This window comes from Micromesistius poutassou (assembly GCF_964030765.1).
Source record: "Micromesistius poutassou genome assembly, chromosome: 4".
NCBI lineage: Eukaryota > Metazoa > Chordata > Actinopteri > Gadiformes > Gadidae > Micromesistius > Micromesistius poutassou.
In genome coordinates this window covers 6,883,313-6,907,991 of record NC_140274.1, presented here as the reverse complement: position 1 = coordinate 6,907,991, position 24,679 = coordinate 6,883,313, and the positions used below count along the sequence as shown (strand labels likewise).

At 39.4% G+C, this 24,679-nt stretch overlaps 2 protein-coding genes and 3 pseudogenes across 5 annotated transcripts; 4 read left to right on the top strand and 1 right to left on the bottom strand.

The window, feature by feature from the left end:
• Nucleotides 1-290: 290 nt before the first annotated feature.
• On the top strand, nucleotides 291-1,073 carry LOC311342471 (odorant receptor 131-2-like; the record flags this gene model as incomplete). Its single annotated transcript, XM_084467293.1, has 1 exon — nucleotides 291-1,073. One exon carries the CDS (start codon nucleotides 291-293, stop codon nucleotides 1,071-1,073), a length of 783 nt encoding a protein of 260 aa, XP_084323419.1.
• A 6,866-nt stretch (nucleotides 1,074-7,939) lies between these two features.
• LOC311342470 (odorant receptor 131-2-like) lies at nucleotides 7,940-9,500 on the bottom strand (annotated as a pseudogene). The gene is made up of 2 exons: nucleotides 9,472-9,500; nucleotides 7,940-8,935 (listed from the first exon to the last, which is right to left on the bottom strand). The product of its transcript is annotated as an odorant receptor 131-2-like (transcript).
• A 2,845-nt stretch (nucleotides 9,501-12,345) lies between these two features.
• On the top strand, nucleotides 12,346-13,128 carry LOC311342469 (odorant receptor 131-2 pseudogene; annotated as a pseudogene). The gene has a single exon. The product of its transcript is annotated as an odorant receptor 131-2 pseudogene (transcript).
• Nucleotides 13,129-15,450: 2,322 nt separating this feature from the next.
• On the top strand, nucleotides 15,451-16,377 carry LOC311342468 (odorant receptor 131-2 pseudogene; annotated as a pseudogene). The gene has a single exon. The product of its transcript is annotated as an odorant receptor 131-2 pseudogene (transcript).
• A 6,649-nt stretch (nucleotides 16,378-23,026) lies between these two features.
• Nucleotides 23,027-24,444, top strand: LOC311342467 (odorant receptor 131-2-like; the record flags this gene model as incomplete). The annotated part of the gene is made up of 2 exons (XM_084467292.1): nucleotides 23,027-23,895; nucleotides 24,441-24,444. The coding sequence occupies 2 exons, from the start codon at nucleotides 23,027-23,029 to the stop codon at nucleotides 24,442-24,444; spliced, it is 873 nt and encodes a 290-aa protein (XP_084323418.1).
• Nucleotides 24,445-24,679: the final 235 nt, after the last annotated feature.

The following is a 24,679-nucleotide window of genomic DNA, read 5'->3' as shown; positions in this document are numbered from 1 at the left end:
GGCTTTCCTGGAACCAACTGGGCCACAACCTCCTCCAGTCATTTTGAGGGGACTGTCTCGCAAATGAAGTTTAGGTAATGGTGCATGAATTGGTAATTAAATACAAAATATACATATGTGTATACACTAGCCACTAATATATTAACATGGCTTCTAACTCAACAAGACCTGGATGGATAGGGTCTATCCATTACCAGGCTCTAATTGTACAGGTTCTGATTATAATTTTTCTGTACCTCAATGGTCTACTCCTCACAACCTTTTTCAAGAAGGAAGTTTTTCGCACTAGCATGCGCTACATCTTCTTTGCCTATACCCTGATGTCGGACTCCCTCTACCTATTGCTGACCGACATTCTGTTACTCTTGTCGTTTTATCAAACGACCATGCTAGTTTGGATTTGTCTTCTCTTCCTTATAGTGGGGACTGCATACAATTTTCTCTTCCCTTTAACACTGACATTGATGACTCTGGAGCGTTATGTGGCCATCTGCATGCCTATGCAGCACGGGGCCTTATGCACCCCGCACAACGCTCTGCACTGGATTCTGATAATCAACGCTATCAGCATCTTACCAATCAGCATATCTCTCTCGATCTACTGGGCCTCAGTGCCTGTCAGCAGGTACACAGAGGAATCGATGTGCGCTATTGAAATGCTCATCATTCACAGATGGCAGAGTCATTACTGGTCAGCCATAACTCAGTTATACTTTATCATCATGTTTATCATCGTTATGTTCTGTTACGTTCAAATCACAAAAGCAGCCAGGAGAGCATCAGGAGAGACTAAGAAATCCTCAGGGAAGGGACTCAGAACGGTACTCCTTCATGGTTTTCAGCTCCTTCTCTGCCTTACTCGGTTGTGGTGCCCTTTTGTTGAAGATGCTGTCATGCAGATTGATCTTCAATTATACATTAATGTAAGATACACCAATTACATAGTGTTTACTCTTGCCCCAAGAAGCCTAAGTTCCCTTGTTTATGGCCTCAGGGACCGAAATTTATTTGTCAATTTGAAATATTATGCTGTCTTTGGCTTCGCTTGTCAGCCTCCTGTATTGACTGATTGAAAGACTGAAGAAGAAAACATTTATAAAATAAACACACTGCCTGAATGTTTAAATTTCAAACAGCATTTCTTAAACAAAGAGCAATATGTTCCTGAACTGTTAGTGGTGTGAGAACTTATGATCAGAAACAACCATTGGATTTAAGATTGGTACCTTTTCGGCCGGGTTTCTCAAAAGGGGGTGAATAGGATGCATAGGGTGCTGGGAAAATGTTAATAAAATGTATCTAATAGAATTATGTTAATATGAATACTTACGTATCATTGGGTTAATCAACGAATGAAAGCCAGCAATCATAAGAGAAGCACAATTCAACTTGTACTCCAACTGTTAGTACTCACACTAACATGTTCATGTTTATAAATAACATGCAGATACATTTCCCTCACCAAAATGTTTAACTTAAGCATCTGCATGAATGCCCTTAATGTAAATGTAAATGTTTTGTGATGGCAAGGGTTACACGGCTGAAATAAATATCTTAGGAAGGTTTTTTTCATTAAGGTTTAATCGTACGGTATAAATATATGGCAACTTTTTCATAACAATGCATTACAGTTTGATATAAATATTATTTGATATATTTGATAATATTTTTATATATTTTTATATTTCCTTCTTCCATTTAATGTTTGGCAATAGCATCTTCAGTACTTGGCTGCAGGTACACTTATCATTGCTGACATGGGCAGTGTTTGTTTTGCAGTGTTTGGCCCCAGGAATATCTTACAAAACTCTTGATCCATGTATCTCACGCATCTTTAACAAATAAAATATCAACAAATAATTGAACTAACTCATGGATCTACAGTGTTTATTCGAGTAGTCACTAATAAACTGTTCATATCACATTTGAACAAGTAATAACAATCTGATGTGTGTGTGTGTGTGTGTGTGTGTGTGTGTGTGTGTGTGTGTGTGTACAGCTTTGAAATCTCCCAACACTTCAACCCTCCTTTCTCAACATACTGTAGCCTACAATTTTTTTACTGTGGACAATGAAGTTTGCTTGGAGTACCATGCTTAAGAGAACAATATTAGCTCCTTTCAGTTAAAAGTGCTATCAATTATTGCTTGGAATAACTTTTAGTTGCCACCAGGAGCTCACCTTGTCTCACATCCTCAGTATCATCAGGAAAAAACTGCCAGTCTGTTAGTTACTAAGCAGAGGACCCTCTGAACAATGATACATGGGATCACCCAAAATATATCCCTGTAGAACATCACAACCTTAAGTCATTCACAAGATTCCATACAAAACACAACAGGACAAGGGCAAGAGGTGACTGGGTGTGTATTTTTAAGCCATTGTGAGCATCTCTGTTTGTGTGTGTGTGTGTGTGTGTGTGTCTGTGTGTGTGTGTGTGTGTGTGTGTGTGTTTGCGTGTGTAAGCGTGTTTGTGTGCTCTTGATTGTTGTTCCTGTTAACATGCCTCATGTACCAACAAAGAAATGCAAAAACAACATAAATCAATCACAACATTACAATGTGTCATAATTAAATTAATATTTAGTACAATAATACATAATAATATAGATATATAGAGAAAATAACCAGTATTCCTTTTCCGGCACTCAGGTGTGTTTGTTGGTCAGTTAAACAGCAGTGTGACAGTGTTGCAATATGTATGGCATTATGAACAGGCTGATAATAATAATACATGTCCAGAACACAGCCACGTATGAACAAAGGCAATAGAGGCTGTTAGCGTTGTTGAACTAAAAGCCCAATTGTCTACCCCACGGGGAACAATTGGGAGAAATCAGTCAGAGTAGGCTCAATTTAGAAACTATCCAACTGAAAAAATCGTAACCCTCCCTTCAGGCCTCGATCCAAAGCCACTCGCCCAAAACACATGACAGCAATTGTCTGCCTAGCCCTGTGGATGACTCCAGGCAGAGTGTGCGCAGGGAGCTGGGTAGTAAGGTAGACAGACAGGTAGGCCAAGTTTATTACAGGCCTGCGACAACCACAGATACCAGATAATTATTGTGCATAGGAATGCACAATCTTGATATCCCTTCCGTTATTCTTCTCCCAACCAAACTTGTGCAATTAATGTGGACAAAACTACCAAACCAATTGATTCCATTCATCTGTCACAAAGGTCTAGGTCCACACAATGACTTTTCATATTTGTAAACTTTATACTTTTTGAGACATTCTATTTTTAAAATACTCTTTTTTACAATGGAAGTCATTCTCTGACACTAACTTCTAACAGACTTCATAACTTGGTCAATTTTTTATCGTTAACCTTCTTTCAAAGGTTTAACAAATCAATACAATTGTATCTTAAATAATCTGAAAACAGAATTTCGATATCCTTTATACTTTTTTCATAATCACAGTTTAAGTTCCATGTCTGCCTCGTTTTCAGTTGGTCTCATTGATTTATGCTGAGGGAGGATTGCGAGGACGTGCAGGCAGTGTTGTCAGATTGGCCAGTTTTTCCCGCCCAATTTGACTACTTTTAATTACAATAGGCTGGAAAAATGAGCATTAGGCGATTACATTAAATTTTGGCTGGTTTTAAAAAGAACTGGCGGGATTATTATAATTCTTTCTACAAACATCAATCAATACCATACCTTTCATATGGCATATCGTTTGTGCAGCTAGTGCCACTATTACTTCAGCTACTAATACTTGTACTCAGTAGCGGTTCTACATTGAGTTGCGCCCCGGGCGAGACCCCCTCCGTACGAAGTAGTTGAAGGGGGGGGGCAGTTGCGGTCTGGCGGAATTGTTGACGGGGGGGGGGGGGGGGGGGGGTGGGGGGTGGTATGGAGCCAGTATCCTGTCATAATTCAAACCTGAAAAAAAAAGTTTCAAAGGCTTGTAAGTCTGTGTTTGAAAACTCAACACATTGTAAAAAAAGGTTTTGCAACACAGAAAAAAGAGATTATAGCCTGAAAAAAAATGTCAAACATCTGAAAACATGATTTTGTGTTCTATTTTATCTTCTTCATCATTTTCACCAACACATTTTCAAAGCTAAAATCTTTTCACAAACACATTTTCAAAGTTTAAAAATTTTCACCAGCGCATTTGTAGAGTTTCAAATCTGACACTGTTCTAACAGTGTATTACTTTGTTTCCCGGTTTCGAAACCTTGTAAATGGGATTCTGCAAACAGGTGTTCATACATTGAGAAATACGTTTTGAAAGGTTGAATATTTATTTTTAAAAACTTGTAAAGGTGTAAATTTACACCATTGCAATGTATTTTTTCAGAACTTACTTTTCAGCACTGACTTTTCAGAGATTTGACCGCACGGGCGCAAGCTTGTGAGTCACGTGATTATTGACAGTGTTCTGTCGCTATTTCGTTTTAAAACTCCTTTAGAGTCAAAGGTCTGAAAACGTGGTGTGCTTCATCTGGGACTCATTATAACCTCAGTGATCATGAGAGATTATTAACCTCTAATTACAACACAACCAAATAAAAATTTATACATGCGTGTCTATGTGTGCAAATGTACGTATGTATGTATGTATATATATATATATATGTATGAATGTAGAAGACAGGTAAGTCTGAAAACCTTTAAGAATATTAATAACTACTGTAGGTAAGTTAGTTAACCCCTTGGTGGGTTCTTCCCTCAGTCATTTGCTGAGCTGAACAAAGGACCTGAAGAGAAATGCTCCCCGGAAACTTAAAGGTTTAATCAATCAATGAAACAGGTTCCATGTTGACGCAACGCAAGGGGGTTTACGGAGCCATTACGTCCTTGCGTCGAGGCGACGCAGCAGCAAGGGCTGTGATTGGTACACTCACTAAAACCCAACAAAGAACCAAAACAGGTTCACAACTGCGTCGAAGCGTCTGCGTGGTCATTGCGCTGCGTCAACGACGTGGAACAATAACTGAGCCTTAAGTGTGGAGGGGGCCCACCTGATAACCCCAAAGAAGAGAATACCCCACCCCCACTCAGGTCAAGAAAAAAGGAAGGAGTAGTGATTATTAGAAGAGGGATTAGAAAGTCCAGTCAAGTCCCATGTGCTCAACTGAACCACCCATAACTACATCTAAATTGAAATAGCCAATGAAAAGCAACTTACATAATTGACAATTGCAATCGCCCCGAGCAGTTCTCTGGAAGTGACCTCGGGCCAGGCTCCCCACCTGGAGAGCGTACACATCCTGGAGCCGCATCAGCGCCTTAGCAGCACCCTGCAGGTCCTCCATCTTGGGCAGGCTGGCCTCCACCGCCTTGAAACCGGACCTCAGGGCTGGGGGGAAGGAGAGCCAAAAGGGGTTATTAGGGGGGTGTTGAGAGGAGAGGAGCGGAGGGGCGGGGTGTGTTTTCTGGTGTGTTTTCTGGTGCTGGAGTTCTAAGGCCTGTGAAATGTGACACCGCAAATGAATGAAGGGCAGATTGGCATTCTAGGATGATGGCAAATGCCACATTCTGTCAGTGATGGCTGCTATTGCTATTGCTGCCTGGTCTGAGCTTAACTGTGTCTGTGTGCTGATTGAACCAACCTTGTGCGTTCTCTGAGGCTTCGTTGCTGTAGACCAGGTTGGCCCACTCAGACTGTAAGCGCTTGATCAGGGTGAATGCGATCAGGGGGTTAGCCATGGCCGTGGTGGATCCGTTGTAAACGACGTTGTGCAGGTCAGACACCCTAGAGTTGAATCTTTTAACAGAGGAAGGAGCTGTTTGAGAAACAATGGCGTGAATGTAGGAACTACTACATACATGTGATGCAAATGGCATTGAAAATTGTTAGATTGAGATGTGCAGAGGTGAAGCCACATTTATGCAGTTTCTTTACCCACTTATCATGTGGTGCCGGAGTGTGTACCAGTTGTCACGGTAAAGCAGTAAGTGAGAACCACAGGGCACCATACCATTGCAGGATAAATACAAGCACACACCTCACACTGACTCTCTGAGGGAAATGTGGGCTCTTCCATTGGCCTCATGATTGGCAGGAAACCAGGGAAGTGGCAGGAAACTGACAACATCGGAAGAACTATAGGACATAATACCTGGGATGTGAACCAGAACTTAAGAATCGTATTGTTTGTAATTAGTCCTATAATATATGAGTACTTAATATCTGGTCAATAGAGACTTTCAAAATAAACACATTAAGTCGATATTATATGATGCATTATATTTTCTAATAGGCATAGGACCTACATGTTTCAAGAAAATATTGTTAGAAATCTAGATGAACAGCACAATTGTCCATGCCATTAGTCTTGGAGAGGAAGATGCGAGAGAAGGAGTGAGTGAGTGGGAGAGTGAGAGAGAGAGAGAGAGAGAGAGAGAGAGAGAGAGAGAGAGAGAGAGAGAGACAGAGAGAGAGAAAGAGAGAGAGAGAGAGAGATTTAACCGACTAATTAGTCTAGCTGGAAATAAAAGCTGCCTTTATCCGTTGATACCTAATGTCAGTCACACTCACCGTTTAAGGTCCTCAAGTCTTTCCAGTTCGTGGTCAATGTAGGTTCCCAGAGTATGTATCAGTGTCCGTTCAATAACGATCGCCTCTTTTACGTTCAGTAGCGAAGTGTATATTTCACCAGCAGACATACAGACGTGAGACGAAGTGATGAGGCCAAAACCGAAGTAAATCCATTTAAGAAAAAGCATCTTGCAACGTGTATTTCCAATGCCGAGTCTCCTCCAGTCATTCGCTCACGTGGATCAGCGCCCTCGGTTACCAGCAGTAGAGGAGAGTTTCGGTGGCCCCTGCCCCGCACGCTCTGCAGAGAGCCAGGTCCCCCACTGCGCTGCCATAGGCGAGGGTCAGCTTTCATTGGCCGAATCGGTAGAAATTAAGGGTTTAGTGAGACGGATAACTTTTCCAATTTGTTATTGTCATCTACGCGGCCGTAACCCAAGTCGTTAAATATTTCCATTAGATGCTATATTAACTATTGTTTATAGTTTATACCTAAGCTAAAATATATTTGTAAATACGCAAAGAGGGACAGATGTCTTAATAAAAGGATATAATGATCAATGGTTATTTTAATATTTGCATTTTGTTTTGCTGGACTACATTCTGTAAGGGAAACTGTGTGACAGTGACACCCAGCGGTAGTTTCCCGGTACTACCACCGGCACGTTTCTGTTGATCACGGAAGAACTGGGAGATGAGAAACTGAGAGAGTAAATTATAGCAAATGATACAAATATGAATTTACTTCTTTAATCTAAATGTATGATTATTTTTTGTATAAATGTACAAAGATTGTAAAAGTCAGAAAGTCATATAGACATAGCGTCATGTGGATATGGATATGGATATGAATATTGGGAAGCCGTGGCCTACTGGTTAGGGCTTCAGCCTTCAAACTGAAGGGTTTCCGGTTAGATCACCGACCCAGTAGTAAAAATGTGGGTGGGGGAAGTGGTTGAGCACTGCTCTCCCACATCCACGGCTGAAGTGCCCTTGAGCAAGGCACCTAACCCCTCACTGCTCCCTGAGAGCCACTGTAGCGGCTCACTGCTCCGGGTGTGCTTCACCTCACTGTGTGTTCAATGTGTGTTCACTGTGTGCTCTGTGTGTTTCACTAATTCACGGATGGGATAAATGCAGAGACTAAATTCCTTGTATGTGTGAGCATACTTGGCCAAAAAAGCTGATTTACATATACATTGAGAATTATTATGCTTGTCTTCAAATTAGCCCTTGAACAAAATAAACATTATCGATTATGGCATGAATGCTATCTCACAATTTTTTGAAGTGTGCTATATAAATAGACTTGCCTTGATTTGCATACAATTTGCACAAAATATCTAAACCTATTGCACAGTTGTCATTTCATATTGATCTATTCATCTAGTCTATGAAGTCTATAAAAGTCTATCTTGAATGGTAAATATGCTAGAATTATGAATTATGACAATGGCTTCTCCATGCCACGGGTCCTGAGACTACGAGAGCAGCACGGCGCTGCTCTTCTCATGTGGTCTCTCAGGCTCTTGTCCCGCCAGCCGTAGATGAGGGGACTGAGGAAACGCGGTATGAGGACAAAACAGAAGTAGTTGAAGAAGTAGATGTCGTCGGGTAACCAGTTGGCGTGGAGCACAAGGAGCTGTTCGGAGATGGGATTGGTGAAGGCCAAGAGGCAGAGCAGCAGCTGAAAGCCGTGGAGCAGCACGGTGTGCATGGCTTTGTTCACAGAGGCCCTGTCCTGCCTCATCTTCTTGGTCTCCAGGAGGATCCTTATGTAGGTGTACAGGATCATGAGTGCCATCGCCCCGAAGAAAAGCCCATTCAGGGAGACCTTGAACAGAGTCTGGATGGTAGACGAGTTGAGCACCACGGTGCTGCAATAGACGGGTGTGGAGAGGACGTTCACACCGGGACGAGCCCCCGCTATGGAGAAGTCCACCGTGGGGAGGACACAGCTGATGAGCCACAGGCACAGCAAGATGATCCAGACGCGGTCAGAGCGCCATGCAGGTGGGCACTGCAGTGGGTACATGATGGCCACGTAGCGCTCCAGTGACATGGTAGCTAGGATGAAAGGGGTGTTGAGGAAGGAAGCGGTGGAGAAAAACAGCAGGGGGGCACAGAAGACAATGGGGAAGCCTGGGCGACAGCCAGGAAGAAGAGCAGCACAGAGGACAGCAGTTGTAGGGTGTCGTTTACCAGCATGAAGGCAAACAAGTAGCGAGTGCTGTCCATGAAGTGCCGGTTAGATGCGAAGATGTAGAGCATGAGCATGATGCAGAAGAGGAAGATGGAGAAGAAGGGAACCACCACACCAGTAGCGGTTCTACGTTGAATTGCGCCCCGGGCGAGACCCCCTCCGTGCGAAAAGGGGGGGAAGATGTTGAATTGCCTGAGAGTCCAGTCTGCATGTTGAATTGTGAACGGGAAAGGAAACCTAAAAATGACAAAGAAATGTTATAATATTCACATTGTCTAGTTTCAATAATATATCTAAAAATCCTTAATTTAACTATACTTAACTTTCATTTTCAAAAAAAAATAGAGGGGGTTTGAAGTTCTTGAGGCCTAGTAGCAGTTTCAGGAACAGAGGACGGTGTAGACTGAGGCCTGATAGCACAGGCAAAGGATTCACAAGGATAAATAAAACAACTTTTACTGAAAACCATGTGTAGGGCCTCCCGGAACCATCTGAACGGTCAACAGAGGTAGAAACAGCCTGAAAAGATGAGCAGGAGGGCCTATGAGAATAATTAAGAGGCTACTTTTCTCTGTAATTTGTCTTTAACTGGCCATAGGGCAGCAAGTAAGAAGATGGACGGAATCCCAAAGGTAGATCCATCAACGCTGAGCTGAAGGTTTGTTCTTGCGCTCATTTGGAGCCCTTGTCTATGGTGGATCCTCTAAGATGTGGTTCAGCCCAATAGCCCACAAGCATCCCTGGAAAAATGTGCATCAAACATCCTTCCATACTGCATGGGATTAGGTTGTAGGCGCAGCATTCTGGACCTCATCTAAAGCAGCAGAACCGATGGACAAACCTCAGGTCCACTAGCAAACTGTAAACTTTATGCTAAACTCTATGACTGAATGAATAACAGAATAAGTTTAGAGATGAGCTATCAGAAATGTGATACAGAAAATACATGATTGATAGAATGTAATATTCACTAATATTAATGAACTGAGAGCTTACTCTCAGGCTGAGTAAAGCAGCATTAGATGTTGTTTGTCTGTTAAGTTGTAGCTAGAGTTTTAAAAAAAGGATATCAGTAACATAGGATGCATATTAAATGTAATGAAATGTAGACATTGTTTTAATCTACACAATTTGATCATTATGTCTTTGTAATGCAAAGGTTATATTTATTATGTGAAAATAATGTTGAAGTTGGAAAACTTTAGACAAACAACTTGTTAACAGACTGTGGTGACACAAGTAATAATTATTTGCACACTGAGTTCCCACTAATAGATCCTGAGTGAGTTCTCAATATGGGAACAATATTTTGTACAACTTTATCCCACATTGGGCAATTAGTTATTGGCCCAAATGAACACAAGGCATAATTAAGTGCTTCAACTGGGACTCATTATAACCTTAGTGCTCATGCTATACTGTTTTAGCTCATTAGCTAATACAAATCAGCTAGGGTTATTAGGGTTCATAATGATTCCCATTTAAAGTTAAAAACAACTAAAAAATGTTTTCAGAAACCTTTTAATTTATTTTATTTGTGGGGATTCAACAATGAAAATACAATAAACATTCATCAAAATATATAAATAATATAAATATAAAGTGTGTGTGTGTGTGTGTGTGTGTGTGTGTGTGTGTGTGTGTGTGTGCATGTGCTTGTGCTCCTGATTGGTGGGCCTATGGAAATGTCTCATGTAGGCCTACCATCAAAAAAATACAAAATAAACATAAATTAATCTGAACCGTATGTTTCATTATTGTATGATGATTTAATATTACTGACATATTATAATAATACACTAATATATAGAGAAAATAAACGATAATTCTTTCCCGCCACTCGCTGTGTTTGTAAATTAAACAGCAGCGCAAAAGTGTTGCAATATGAATGGCATAATGCACAGTATAATAATAATACAGAATAGTCCAGAACACAGCCACGTATGTGAGCGTTTTTTAACTTAACATGACAACAATAGGGGATTTGATTGATTCAAAACTTAAATAGGGGATACGCTATACGACTAAGTTAATTAAACTAATAATTCTAATCTATATTTTAGATGTTTAACAATTATGTAAAATGAAAAATAGGATTCTGAATTAACAAATAGGAAAAGTATAGAAGGTTAATGTAAAGTGTTTAAAAACTGATGTAACTGATGTCTCAGAAGTAATAATTTTTTGCACACTTGGGTCCCACTAATAGATCCTGTGAGCGAGTTCTCAATATGGGAACAATGTTTTGTACAGCTTTATCCCACATTGGGCAATTTGTTGTTATTGTTGACATAGTTATTGAAAAACATTGGAAACACACAAGGCAGAATGTCATCATTAAGTGCTTCATCTGGGACTCATTATAACCTCAGCGATGGTGCTAAACTGTTAACATCATTAACTTATTTGAATAAGGTGAATAACCTCTCATTCCAACCCAACAAAATCAAAAATACAAATGCTTGTGTATGTTTGTGTGCAAATGTATGTTTATATATGTGTATAAAAAAAAATATTTATATATATATTATATTATATTAAATATAATATCTATACATATATACATATATAATATATTTTTATATGCAGCAAAACAAAATCACTGTGTAGTTTGCTTGTCTGAATTTATTTTGTACAGTTAGGTAATCATTAATCTAATCAGAGTCAAATAAGTTAATCATTTGTATGGTAAACGTTGATTGACGGCATGGAAACATCAATGAATTCCATAACTTCTATTTAGTTTAAATCCAAAGACAATTCAAAGTGCATTCAACAATGAAGATACAACCCAAAGTTCAAGAGTCATTATGTAATTATGTATATAGTATGTCCATACAATTTATTAAATAAGAAAACTGTTTAAAGCACCCTTCTTTAAGAGATACAATATAGAAAGAAAAGTAAGAGAAATGTGGACATTTTAATTAAATTCTTTACTCTTCATACATCAAACTCATACATAGTTTGCATCTGTCTGTAAGTGAACAGTTTAAACATAAATACTACTACTACATTAAATTGGAATAATTTAACAACACAGGTAAAAAATACGAATACTACTAACGACTCTAATTGTCAAAAGCTAAATAATCTAAATTTAGATAGCAAATGAGATGCATTGGGAGAAGCTTGCATGACCTCATCGGATGGATGGTTCATGGTTTCATTGCGTAACGTTGTACTTAAATATCGCCATGCATGGTGTCCTCTCAGGACACTAGGTGTTCATGAAAGAAGGCAAGTCCTTGGTTACATTCTTTCCTGGAACTGTGTTGCTTTTGCAGAATACCCTGAGCCACGACGTCATCCGGGCATTCCAACATGTAACTTCAAGTAGATTGTCTCGCAAACATCTTGATATTTCCTCAATTCCTCAATTTGAGTACATGTACAAAAAGGAAGTTTAGGTAATGGTGCATGAATGTATTTTTGCAAACAACATCTATGTATACAAATACACATTATAGACATATATGTTTTCATGGCTTATAAGTATAACAATTCAACACAATCGAATGGTGCTCCTTTTTCAACTCGAAAGATCGACAATAGTCATCGTGGTTCAGGTTCTGGTTGCATTTTTTCTGTACATCAACTGTCTGCTCCTGACAAGCTTTTTCAAGAAGGATGTCTTTCGTAGAAGCATGCGCTATATCTTCTTCGCCTATACCCTGATGTCAGACAGCCTGTACCTGGTGCTGACCAATGTTCTGCTAATCCTGTCCTTCTTTAGAATTGTCATTGAAATACAGATCTGTATTCTCATCATCACAGTGGTGTCTGTGTACACGTTTGCCTTCCCTTTAACACTGACATTGATGACGCTGGAGCGTTATGTGGCCATCTGCATGCCTATGCAGCACGGGGCCTTATGCAGTCAGCGCAACGCTCTACACTGCATTCTGATTATCACCACTATCAGCTCCGTACCCATTAGCATCTCTCTCTCCATCTACTGGGCCACCATGCCTGCCATCAACACGGGGTATACGGTGTGCACGTCTGAAATGTTCATGATTCACAGATGGCACGGACATGTGGTATCAGCTATTAATCAGATATACTTTTTAATCATGCTTGTCATCATTGTGTTCTGTTATGTTCAAATCACAAAAGCAGCCAGGAGAGCATCAGGAGAGACTAAGAAATCCTCAGGGAAGGGACTCAGAACGGTACTCCTTCATGGTTTTCAGCTCATTCTCTGCCTTACTCGGTTTTGGTGTCCTTTTGTTGAAGCTGCTATTATGCAGATTGATCTGCTTTTATTCATTAATGTAAGATACACAGATTACATACTGTTTACTCTTGCCCCGAGATGTCTAAGTTCCCTTGTTTATGGCCTCAGGGATAGAAAGTTATTTCTAATGTTTAAATACTATGCTGTCTTTGGCTTGTGTAACAAATCAACTCCTGCATTGGCTGATTGAAAAAATTAAGAAGAAAAAACAAATGCAGCCAAAACAACTTCTTAAACAAAGAGCAATATGTTCCTGAACTGTTAGTGGTGTGAGAACTTAGGATCAGAGACAACAATTTGATTTAAGATTGGTATCTTTTAGGGCAGGGTTCCTCAAATGGGAGTGAACCTATCCCCAGGGTTACTTTCAATAACTGCATGGGGGATGAGGTAAATGCACATCATTTTAAATCTGAATACCACTTTAATATAATCATGTTAATCTCAATATTTACATGCACGTTTGGTTAATCTTACTTATGAATGACAGCAATCATAATTTAAGCACAATTCCACTTGTACTCTAACTGTATGTATTCACAATAACAGTTTTATGTTCATGATTATTAATATAATAACATGCACATACATTTCCCTCCTCTTAATGTTTTTGTGCTCTTAGAGGGGTACTCGGCTGAAATAAATATATTAGAGAGGGAACATTAGGGGTTTATGGTTTATGGTTTATGGTTTACTTTTCCATACCAATACATTACAGTTTGATTAAGCTATTTTCAATATTTTATGTCTGACTGTCCATTAAATGTTTGGCCTTGGTATCGGCTGCAGGTACACGAATCACTACTGTTTGGCCCTAGTCCTGATAACTGACAGAGGACTTGGGCAAAGACCAGATGCCCTGTTGAGCTTCTCTGACATTGAAGCTGCTGACCAACCAAAAGGGGAAGTTAGGTTAGGTTGTACAATTAAGGGCCACGTTGGGAGCCAGCCTGTGTGTTGATAATTAGGGGAACCTCTGCACAACAATACATGGGGGTCGCCCAAAATACCTTTAAGCCTAACACATTACAACCAAGTCATTCACAAGATTTTATACACAACAGGACTAGGGAGAGAGGTGACTGGGTATGTATTTTTAAACCAATGTTGGCCAATGTCTGTTTGTGTGATTGTGTGTGTGTGTGTGTGTGTGTGTGTGTGTGTGTGGGTGTGTGTGTGTGTGTGTGTGTGTGTGTGTGTCTGTGTTTGTGTGTGTGTGTGTGTGTGTGTGCTTCATAAGTGTGCCTGTGAACTGTGTCTCATGTACCAACAAAGCAAAGGAAAATAAACAAATAAACTATAAATGAATCAGAACCGTACAATGTGTCAGTATTATATGATGATTAAAATATTACTCATATATAACTATATGCCCTGGTCACGCAGTACGTCAATAGTACAATATCACTGAAGAAAATGTATTAGTTGTTTAATTTGAAAGTATATATTGGTATAAATAATAAATCATACAAGTTTGAATGTACTGATTTTGTTAACCTATAGCTAAATTATAGAATCTTACACATAGGGTATGCAAATTATAAATATGCTTTTGAATTACTTATTGGAAATCAATATGGAAGACAAAAGGACTGACGTAAACAAGGAAGAGGATATACAACTGATTGAACTAATAATTATTATATATTTTAGATGTTTAGCAATTATGTAAAATATAAAATCGGATATATAATAATTATGAGTTATATAAGATAATATTAATGATAGTAACATTAATTTCAGTAGCTGACAAGGAAGAGGTCCATGAAATAAAGATAAGCTTCTGTACTAATATTCACCACATAACTTAACATTTTACTTATTGGGTATCAAATTAAGTTTATTAGATTAATTAATCTAATAAAAACAAATAACCTGCTAATAAAAACAAAACTCGACCTTCGGTCTCGGGGGCTATTCCCCACTATTCACAGAGCCTGAGGTGAATAATTGTTTTAGTATATACTATACGTGAACACTCCAAAAGTAAACAAGATAACACTTTTTGCCGGGATTTAGTTGTTTTTATTAGCAGTTTATTTGTTTTTATTAGCGTGACGAGACTTGCGAGGCGGGACATTTTGCGATGAAAACAATATCCCGAGTTTGAGATCTCAATCATGGGATATTGCCCAATATCCCGATATAGCGAACCAATCAAATTGCGCCATCCGAGGTTCATGTGTAGCATTATACTAAATTTAAATAGCCAATGAAAAGCCACTTAGAAGGTATGACGACATTGGACTGTTTCTCTCTATTCATTGGGTTGTATTTATATATCGCCATGCCTGGTTCGATCTTAGAACACTAGGTGTTCATGAAAAAAGGCAAATCGAGCGTCACTTTGTTTTTTGCAACTGTGGGGCTTTCCTGGAACCAACTGGGCCACAACCTCCTCCAGTCATTTTGAGGGGACTGTCTCGCAAATGAAGTTTAGGTAATGGTGCATGAATTGGTAATTAAATACAAAATATACATATGTGTATACACTAGCCACTAATATATTAACATGGCTTCTAACTCAACAAGACCTGGATGGATAGGGTCTATCCATTACCAGGCTCTAATTGTACAGGTTCTGATTATAATTTTTCTGTACCTCAATGGTCTACTCCTCACAACCTTTTTCAAGAAGGAAGTTTTTCGCACTAGCATGCGCTACATCTTCTTTGCCTATACCCTGATGTCGGACTCCCTCTACCTATTGCTGACCGACATTCTGTTACTCTTGTCGTTTTATCAAACGGCCATGCTAGTTTGGATTTGTCTTCTCTTCCTTATAGTGGGGACTGCATACAATTTTCTCTTCCCTTTAACACTGACATTGATGACTCTGGAGCGTTATGTGGCCATCTGCATGCCTATGCAGCACGGGGCCTTATGCACCCCGCACAACGCTCTGCACTGGATTCTGATAATCAACGCTATCAGCATCTTACCAATCAGCATATCTCTCTCGATCTACTGGGCCTCAGTGCCTGTCAGCAGGTACACAGAGGAATCGGTGTGCGGGATTGAAATGCTCATCATTCACAGATGGCAGAGTCATTACTGGTCAGCCATAACTCAGTTATACTTTATCATCATGTTTATCGTCGTTATGTTCTGTTATGTTCAAATCTTCAAAGTAGCCAGGAGAGCATCAGGAGAGACTAAGAAATCCTTAGGGAAGGGACTCAGAACGGTACTCCTTCATGGTTTTCAGCTCCTTCTCTGCCTTACTCGGTTGTGGTGCCCTTTTGTTGAAGATGCTGTCATGCAGATTGATCTTCAATTATTCATTAATGTAAGATACACCAATTACATAGTGTTTACTCTTGCCCCAAGATGCCTAAGTTCCCTTGTTTATGGCCTCAGGGACCGAAATTTATTTGTCAATTTGAAGTATTATGCTGTCTTTGGCTTGGCTTGTCAGCCTCCTGTATTGACTGATTGAAAGACTGAAGAAGAAAACATTTATAAAACAAACACACTGCCTGAATGTTTAAATTTCAAACAGCATCTTAAACAAAGAGCAATATGTTCCTGAACTGTTAGTGGTGTGAGAACTTATGATCAGAAACAACCATTGGATTTAAGATCGGTACCTTTTCGGCCGGGTTTCTCAAAAGGGGGTGAATAGGATGCATAGGGTGCTGGGAAAATGTTAATAAAATGTACCTAATAGAATTATGTTAATATGAATACTTACATATCATTGGGTTAATCAACGAATGAAAGCCAGCAATCATAAGAGAAGCACAATTCAACTTGTACTCCAACTGTTAGTACTGACACTAACATGTTCATGTTTATAAATAACATGCAGATACATTTCCCTCACCAAAATGTTTAACTTAAGCATCTGCTGAATGCCCTTAATGTAAATTAAATGTTTTGTGATGGCAAGGGTGTACAAGGGGTACACGGCTGAAATAAATATCTTAGGAAGGTTTTTTTCATTAAGGTTTAATCGTACGGTATAAATATATGGCAACTTTTTCATAACAATGCATTACAGTTTGATATAAATATTATTTGATATATTTGATAATATTTTATATATTTTTATATTTCCTTCTTCCATTTAATGTTTGGCAATAGCATCTTCAGTACTTGGCTGCAGGTACACTTATCATTGCTGACATGGGCAGTGTTTGTTTTGCAGTGTTTGGCCCCAGGAATATCTTACAAAACTCTTGATCCATGTATCTCACGCATCTTTAACAAATAAAATATAAACAAATAATTGAACTAACTCATGGATCTACAGTGTTTATTCGAGTAGTCACTAATAAACTGTTCATATCACATTTGAACAAGTAATAACAATCTGATGTGTGTGTGTGTGTGTGTGTGAGTGTGTGTGTGTGTGTGTGTGTGTGTGTGTGTGTGCGTGTGCGTGTGCGTGTGTGTGTGTGTGTGTGTTTGTGTTTTGAAATCTCCCAACACTTCAACCCTCCTTTCTCAACATACTGTAGCCTACAATTTGTTTACCGTGGACAATGAAGTTTGCTTGCAGTACCATGCTTAAGAGAACAATATTATTTCCCTGCTTATTTAAGCTCCTTTCAGTTAAAAGTGCTATCAATTATTGCTTGGAATAACTTTTAGTTGCCACCAGGAGCTCACCTTGTCTCACATCCTCAGTATCATCAGGAAAAATCTGTCTGTTAAGCCTGCTAAGGCAAGTCATTCACAAGATTCCATACAAAACACAACAGGACAAGGGCAAGAGGTGACTGGGTGTGTATTTTTAAGCCATTGTGAGCATCTCTGTTTGTGTGTGTGTGTGTGTGTGTGTGTGTCTGTGTGTGTGTGTGTGTGTGTGTGTGTTTGCGTGTGTAAGCGTGTTTGTGTGCTCTTGATTGTTGTTCCTGTTAACATGCCTCATGTACCAACAAAGAAATGCAAAAACAACATAAATCAATCACAACATTACAATGTGTCATAATTAAATTAATATTTAGTACAATAATACATAATAATATAGATATATAGAGAAAATAACCAGTATTCCTTTTCCGGCACTCAGGTGTGTTTGTTGGTCAGTTAAACAGAAGTGTGACAGTGTTGCAATATGTATGGCATTATGAACAGGCTGATAATAATAATACATGTCCAGAACACAGCCACGTATGAACAAAGGCAATAGAGGCTGTTAGCGTTGTTGAACTAAAAGCCCAATTGTCTACCCCACGGGGAACAATTGGGAGAAATCAGTCAGAGTAGGCTCAATTTAGAAACTATCCAACTGAAAAAATCGTAACCCTCCCTTCAGGCCTCGATCCAAAGCCACTCGCCCAAAACACATGACAGCAATTGTCTGCCTAGCCCTGTGGATGACTCCAGGCAGAGTGTGCGCAGGGAGCTGGGTAGTAAGGTAGACAGACAGGTAGGCCAAGTTTATTACAGGCCTGCGACAACCACAGATACCAGATAATTATTGTGCATAGGAATGCACAATCTTGATATCCCTTCCGTTATTCTTCTCCCAACCAAACTTGTGCAATTAATGTGGACAAAACTACCAAACCAATTGATTCCATTCATCTGTCACAAAGGTCTAGGTCCACACAATGACTTTTCATATTTGTAAACTTTATACTTTTTGAGACATTCTATTTTTAAAATACTCTTTTTTACAATGGAAGTCATTCTCTGACACTAACTTCTAACAGACTTCATAACTTGGTCAATTTTTTATCGTTAACCTTCTTTCAAAGGTTTAACAAATCAATACAATTGTATCTTAAATAATCTGAAAACAGAATTTCGATATCCTTTATACTTTTTTCATAATCACAGTTTAAGTTCCATGTCTGCCTCGTTTTCAGTTGGTCTCATGATCCCTTGAACAACCTGTACGTATGCTTTGTTGATCTGAATAAACGTTGTGCCTTAGACTGATACTGCCTTGCGTCACATTGATTCTCGAGCTCGCTGCTTTGCTTAGAGACTACACCACATCAGGCGACCGAAATGATAGCGAAAGAGCGCATAACAGTGTTTTTAGCTGGGTTGTAGGCAGTCGAGGGAAACACAACATTAGGTTTTGAATAACTGGCGTAATGGCCTCTTCTTTTTGGAAACGAGACAAATACCATGGTCTATAATAACATGGACAGTCGGGTCACAAGTTGATCTGGCTGCCTCCTGCTCTCAGGAAGAAGACTAGTTGTGGTTTTTAGTACTGCAGGTGATGAGCTCTCTGTGGCTCAACGGCACAATGGGTTGAAATCACAACTTGAAATATTTTTCCCCCGCAATTATATGAGTTTGAATCCCATATTTATTATAAAAAAAACATTAATTTTCCATTCATTTTGGCTCAAAATGGTTCTACGTGACATGTTTTCCTCCAATTAGACTCCAAATACGAATGAGATGGGTATGTTTTTGACATTTTATTGTTAACAAATCGAAGAGGCATTCGCAAGGACAGCTACAACAACAGCAACAAGCGACGCATTCGGCGGTCACCAGTTAACACGGTCACCATTTGAACTGAAACACCGATCAACGGCGCATGTGATTGGACTGTACCTCAGCAGAGAGCAACCAATAGGTTTAGAGCAAGATGGTCCCGCCCCCAGGAACGTGTTTTTTTTCCTTTTTTCAGAACCACGTTTTCAGACCTTTGACTCTAAAGGAGTTTCAAAATGAAACAGCGACAGAACACTGTCAATAATCACATGACTCACAAGCTTGCGCCTGTGTGGTCAAATCTCTGAAAAGTCAGTGCTGAAAAGTAAGTTCTGAAAAAATACAATTTATTTATGATCGATAATAGAAAATGTGCGGATATTTTTTTTTTTCATGTGCTCGTGCCGCCCCCCCCTGTAATGCCGCCCCGGCTGCCCGTATCGCCCGTACCTAAAACCGCCACTGCTTCTACTTCAGCTACTACTACTACTTCAGCGACTACTACTACTACCATTACTACTACTGGTAGCAGCACTACTACTATCTTCCAACTTTGACAGTATTACAGTTTAGCTTCCAGCTTTTGTAACAATGTATTTCAGCACTTAGCTTCTTCAGGTAATGCATTTCAGCGTCAGTCAGTTTTCGATTTCAGCTTCCAGGTTTTTCAGCAGTGCACTGCAATACATTTGACCTTTCAGATTCTTCAGTTCAATTCATTTTACATTTCTGCATTTTTAGCAATGCTTTGCGGTTTTCATTCAGCTGTCAATTTATTTGTTTCCAACCATTTTTTTTTAAAATGGTGTGCATGTTTACATTGTTTACTCCATTTAGACTTTTGAAATCTGTTCAAATCCCTTCACTCGATTTAAGCCATTTAACGTTTCTTTATGTCTTAATCTATGTGGCTTTATTAAAACATATTTTCAACCTCACTTTGTACTACAGCACTCACCGCATTTTCTGCAGTAAATGCATTTTCTAGTATTGACTGTGATTTACATTTTAAGAATTATCTAACTACCTCCCTCATCTTACCCACAGATTCTCGAGAGACTGTAGTTGATGGTTTCTATGTTCAGTGTCTGATTTCTGTCCAACCATAACTCAATTCATCCACACTCAACTATCAATCTTTGCATTGGCTATACAACCCTCAGCTGAAATATGGTTATGGTTCTTAGCAGATGCCTTTATCCAAAGCTACATGCAAAAAGATCATAAAGATCACAGGCATTTCTATGCACAGTAATCCTTTATGCGTGGGATTACATTGTCTAGTTATATATATTGTTTTGATTATATTTGTTATATACTGTATGCCGCCAGATTTATTTCATACATTGTGAGCGTGATATAACATAACATATTATTCACACAAGCAGATAGGTGTCTCCGCCATTTTTTCTTCCCGTGTCTTCAACTTTCAACCTTCAACTTGATCTTGTAGTCAGGACTCAGTTGTTTGAATCTAAACAAGAAAACTTTAGGAGGAGGAGCCTCTCTCATTTTCTTCTTGGTATTATTAGGTTGGAAAAAGTTATCACGCATTATTTAGAAATCCAATTGTTTGTTAAAATAATCTTTATCAAAGGTCAGGTCTTTTCTTATTTGAAAAGTAAAGATGGTAAAAGTAAAGTTCAAACTTCAGAGCAACAACATATTAGTGCTTGCTAATAGACTGATGTAACTGATGTCTCAGTAGTAATAATTATTTGCACACTTGGGTCCCACTAATAGATCCTGTGAGTGAGTTCTCAATATAGGAACAATGTTTTGTACAGCTTTATCCCACATTGGGCAATTTGTTTTATTGTTGACATAGTTATGGAAAAACATTGGAAACACACAAGGAAGAATGTCATCATTAAGTGCTTCATCTGGGACTCATTGTAACCTCAGTGATCATGAGAGATTATTAACCTCTAATTACAACACAACCAAATAAAAATTTATACATGCGTGTCTATGTGTGCAAATGTACATATGTATGTATGTATGTATGTATGCATATATATATATATATTTATAAAACGGGGGGCCTAAATCAAGCGATCTGATTGGTTCCCAACCGTTGTATATTGAGCGTATACACACAGCTATGACGCCCGTTCAGTTTACAGAGTTCAGTATCACTCCGCGCCTAACTCTAACTGTTGTTTATGTATATATAAAAGCGATAGTGTAGTTCACTGAAGCCTAAAAAACATGTTGATTGCTGGAGAGGGTGGAAATGTTGTAAAGCAATAGGCACACGGTCGGCAATTTAGCCTACTATCGAGTTCGAGTGAACTCGATAGAAGGCTAAATTGCCGGCGAACCAAGCTACCGTCTTTAGCCTAGCCTTCTCTCTGAAGGACGCTACAGTGTGTTGCATAGCAACCGCCGTACACTTTGCCGGCAGCCAGGAGGGACTACTTTTTTGTATTCGTTAAAAAAAATGCTTTTCCGACTTTCTAGCTTTTTCAAAATTGAGGGTGTCTATGACTTTCATTTCGCCATATTTACGTAACCGTTTTATAAAAGCAATAGATCACTTCAGTCAGTGATATACGGTCATTATACCACAGTGAAGGGGGTCGCCGCCCCTCCGCTGCGCGTCGGGACGGACAACGCCCCTTAACTGTGGTATAATGAGCGTATACCACGGCCTGTCGTGATCTATTGCTTAAATATATATATATATATTTTTTTTTATATTTATATATATATATATATATATATATATATATGTATGAATGTAGAAGACAGGTAAGTCTGAAAACCTTTAAGAATATTAATAACTACTGTAGGTAAGTTAGTTAACCCCTTGGTGGGTTCTTCCCTCAGTCATTTGCTGAGCTGAACAAAGGACCTGAAGAGAAATGCTCCCCGGAAACATAAAGGTTTAATCAATCAATGAAACAGGTTCCATGTTGACGCAACGCAAGGGGGTTTACGGAGCCATTACGTCCTTGCGGACCCGCCTTGCGGACCCTCCTTGCGTCCACTGCAAGGGCCTGACGCGCACCTCCTAAAACAATTTACCTTGCGTCGAGGCGACGCAGTAGCAAGGGCTGTGATTGGTACACTCACTAAAACCCAATAAAGAACCAAAATAGGTTCACAACTGCGTCGAAGCGACGACGACGACGTGGAACAATAACTGAGCCTTAAGTGTGGAGGGGGCCCACCTGATAACCCCAAAGAAGAGAATACCCCACCCCCACTCAGGTCAAGAAAAAAGGAAGGAGTAGTGATTATTAGAAGAGGGATTAGAAAGTCCAGTCAAGTCCCATGTGCTCAACTGAACCACCCATAACTACATCTAAATTGAAATAGCCAATGAAAAGCAACTTAGAAGGTATGACGACATTGGACAGATTCTCTCTATTCATTGGGTTGTATTTATATATCCCCATGCGTGGTGTGATCTCAGAACACTAGGTGTTCATGAAAAAAGGCAAATCCTGTGTCACTTTGGTTTTCTGGAACTGTGTAGCTTCTCTGGAACCACCTGGGCCACAACCTCCTCCAGTCATTTTAGGTGGTTTTTAGGTCGCATACCTCTTGTTTTTTACATAATTGTCAATTGCAGTCCATGATCAAAAAGGACGTTTAGGTAATAGTGCATGAATTGGTAATCAAATACAAAAGATACATATAAATGTGTATACACTAGCCACTTATATGTTAACATGGCTTATAACAACTCAACACAATCTGGAGGGTTAGGGTCATTGAAACAGATCAATCACCAGGTCATAATTGTACAGGTTCTGATTGCAATTTTTCTGTACCTCAACTGTCTGCTCCTCACAACCTTTTTCAAGAAGGAAGTTTTTCGCACTAGCATGCGCTACATCTTCTTTGCCTATACCCTGATGTCGGACTGCCTGTATCTAATGGTGACCAACGTTCTGTTACTCTTGTCATTTTATCGAATTGTCATGCAAATTTGGCTCTGTATTCTCTTCCTTATAGTGGGGACTGCATACAATTTTGTCTTCCCTTTAACACTGACATTGATGACTCTGGAGCGTTATGTGGCCATCTGCATGCCTATGCAGCACGGGGCCTTATGCACCCCACGCAATGCTCTGCACTGTATTCTGATAATCAACGCTATCAGCATCTTACCAATCAGCATATCTCTCTCGATCTACTGGGCCTCAGTGCCTGTCAGCAGGTACACAGAGGATTCGGTGTGCTGGGTTGAAATGCTCATCATTCACAGATGGCAGAGTCATTACTGGTCAGCCATAACTCAGTTATACTTTATCATCATGTTTATCATCGTTATGTTCTGTTATGTTCAAATCACAAAAGCAGCCAGGAGAGCATCAGGAGAGACTAAGAAATCCTCAGGGAAGGGACTCAGAACGGTACTCCTTCATGGTTTTCAGCTCCTTCTCTGCCTTATTCGGTTGTGGTGCCCTTTAGTTGAAGCTGCTGTCATGCAGATTAATCTTCATTTATTCATTAATGTAAGATACACCAATTACATAGTGTTTACCCTTGCCCCGAGATGTCTAAGTTCCCTTATTTATGGCCTCAGGGACCGAAGGTTATTTGTAATTTTTAAATATTATGCTGTATTTGGTTTGTGTAACAAAGCACTGCCTGATTTGCCAGATTGAAATCAATAGGTTTTAAGGTCCTGAAGAAATCATTGTTGCCTGAATGGTTTATTGAATGTTAGGGTAGGGTGAATTTGTTTTGTGGCCTCATTTCTTCTATGCCTATACTGTAAATAGAAAAAGAAAACATTGGTAAAAAGTCTGGAAGCAAAGTTTCCAGATGGATAAGGTCAAACTACAGTAAATAACTGTTCCACAAATTACATGTAATAAACTTTCAAAATACAGAGCACGTTTAGCAGTCAAAGTTTATTAAATAACAGCATATTGATGTTGATAAATGTTCACTAAACACTAAACAACTACCTTTCAGGTAAATTTTGTTTCCTGCAGCTAAACAAATCACTGCTGAGATGGGCAGTGTTTGTTTTTCAGAATTTGGCCCTATGCACTCCTGATAACTGACAGAGGACTTGGGCAAAGACCAGAGGCCCTGTTGAGCTTGACAGTGAATCTGTGGACCAACCAAAAGGTGAAGACGTTAGGTTGTACAATTAAGGGCCACGTTGGGAGCCTGATTTACAAATTCAGCCAGCCTGTTAGTCACTAAGCAGGCAAAACTTTGCACAACAATACATGGGGATCTCCCAAAATACATCCCTCTAACACATTACAACCAAGTCATTTACAAGATTATAGAGCAGTGGAGATTTCTCTAAGACGGCAAGGGAAGCTCGGCTTCCCCTAAAATTTCAAAAATTAAATGGTCAA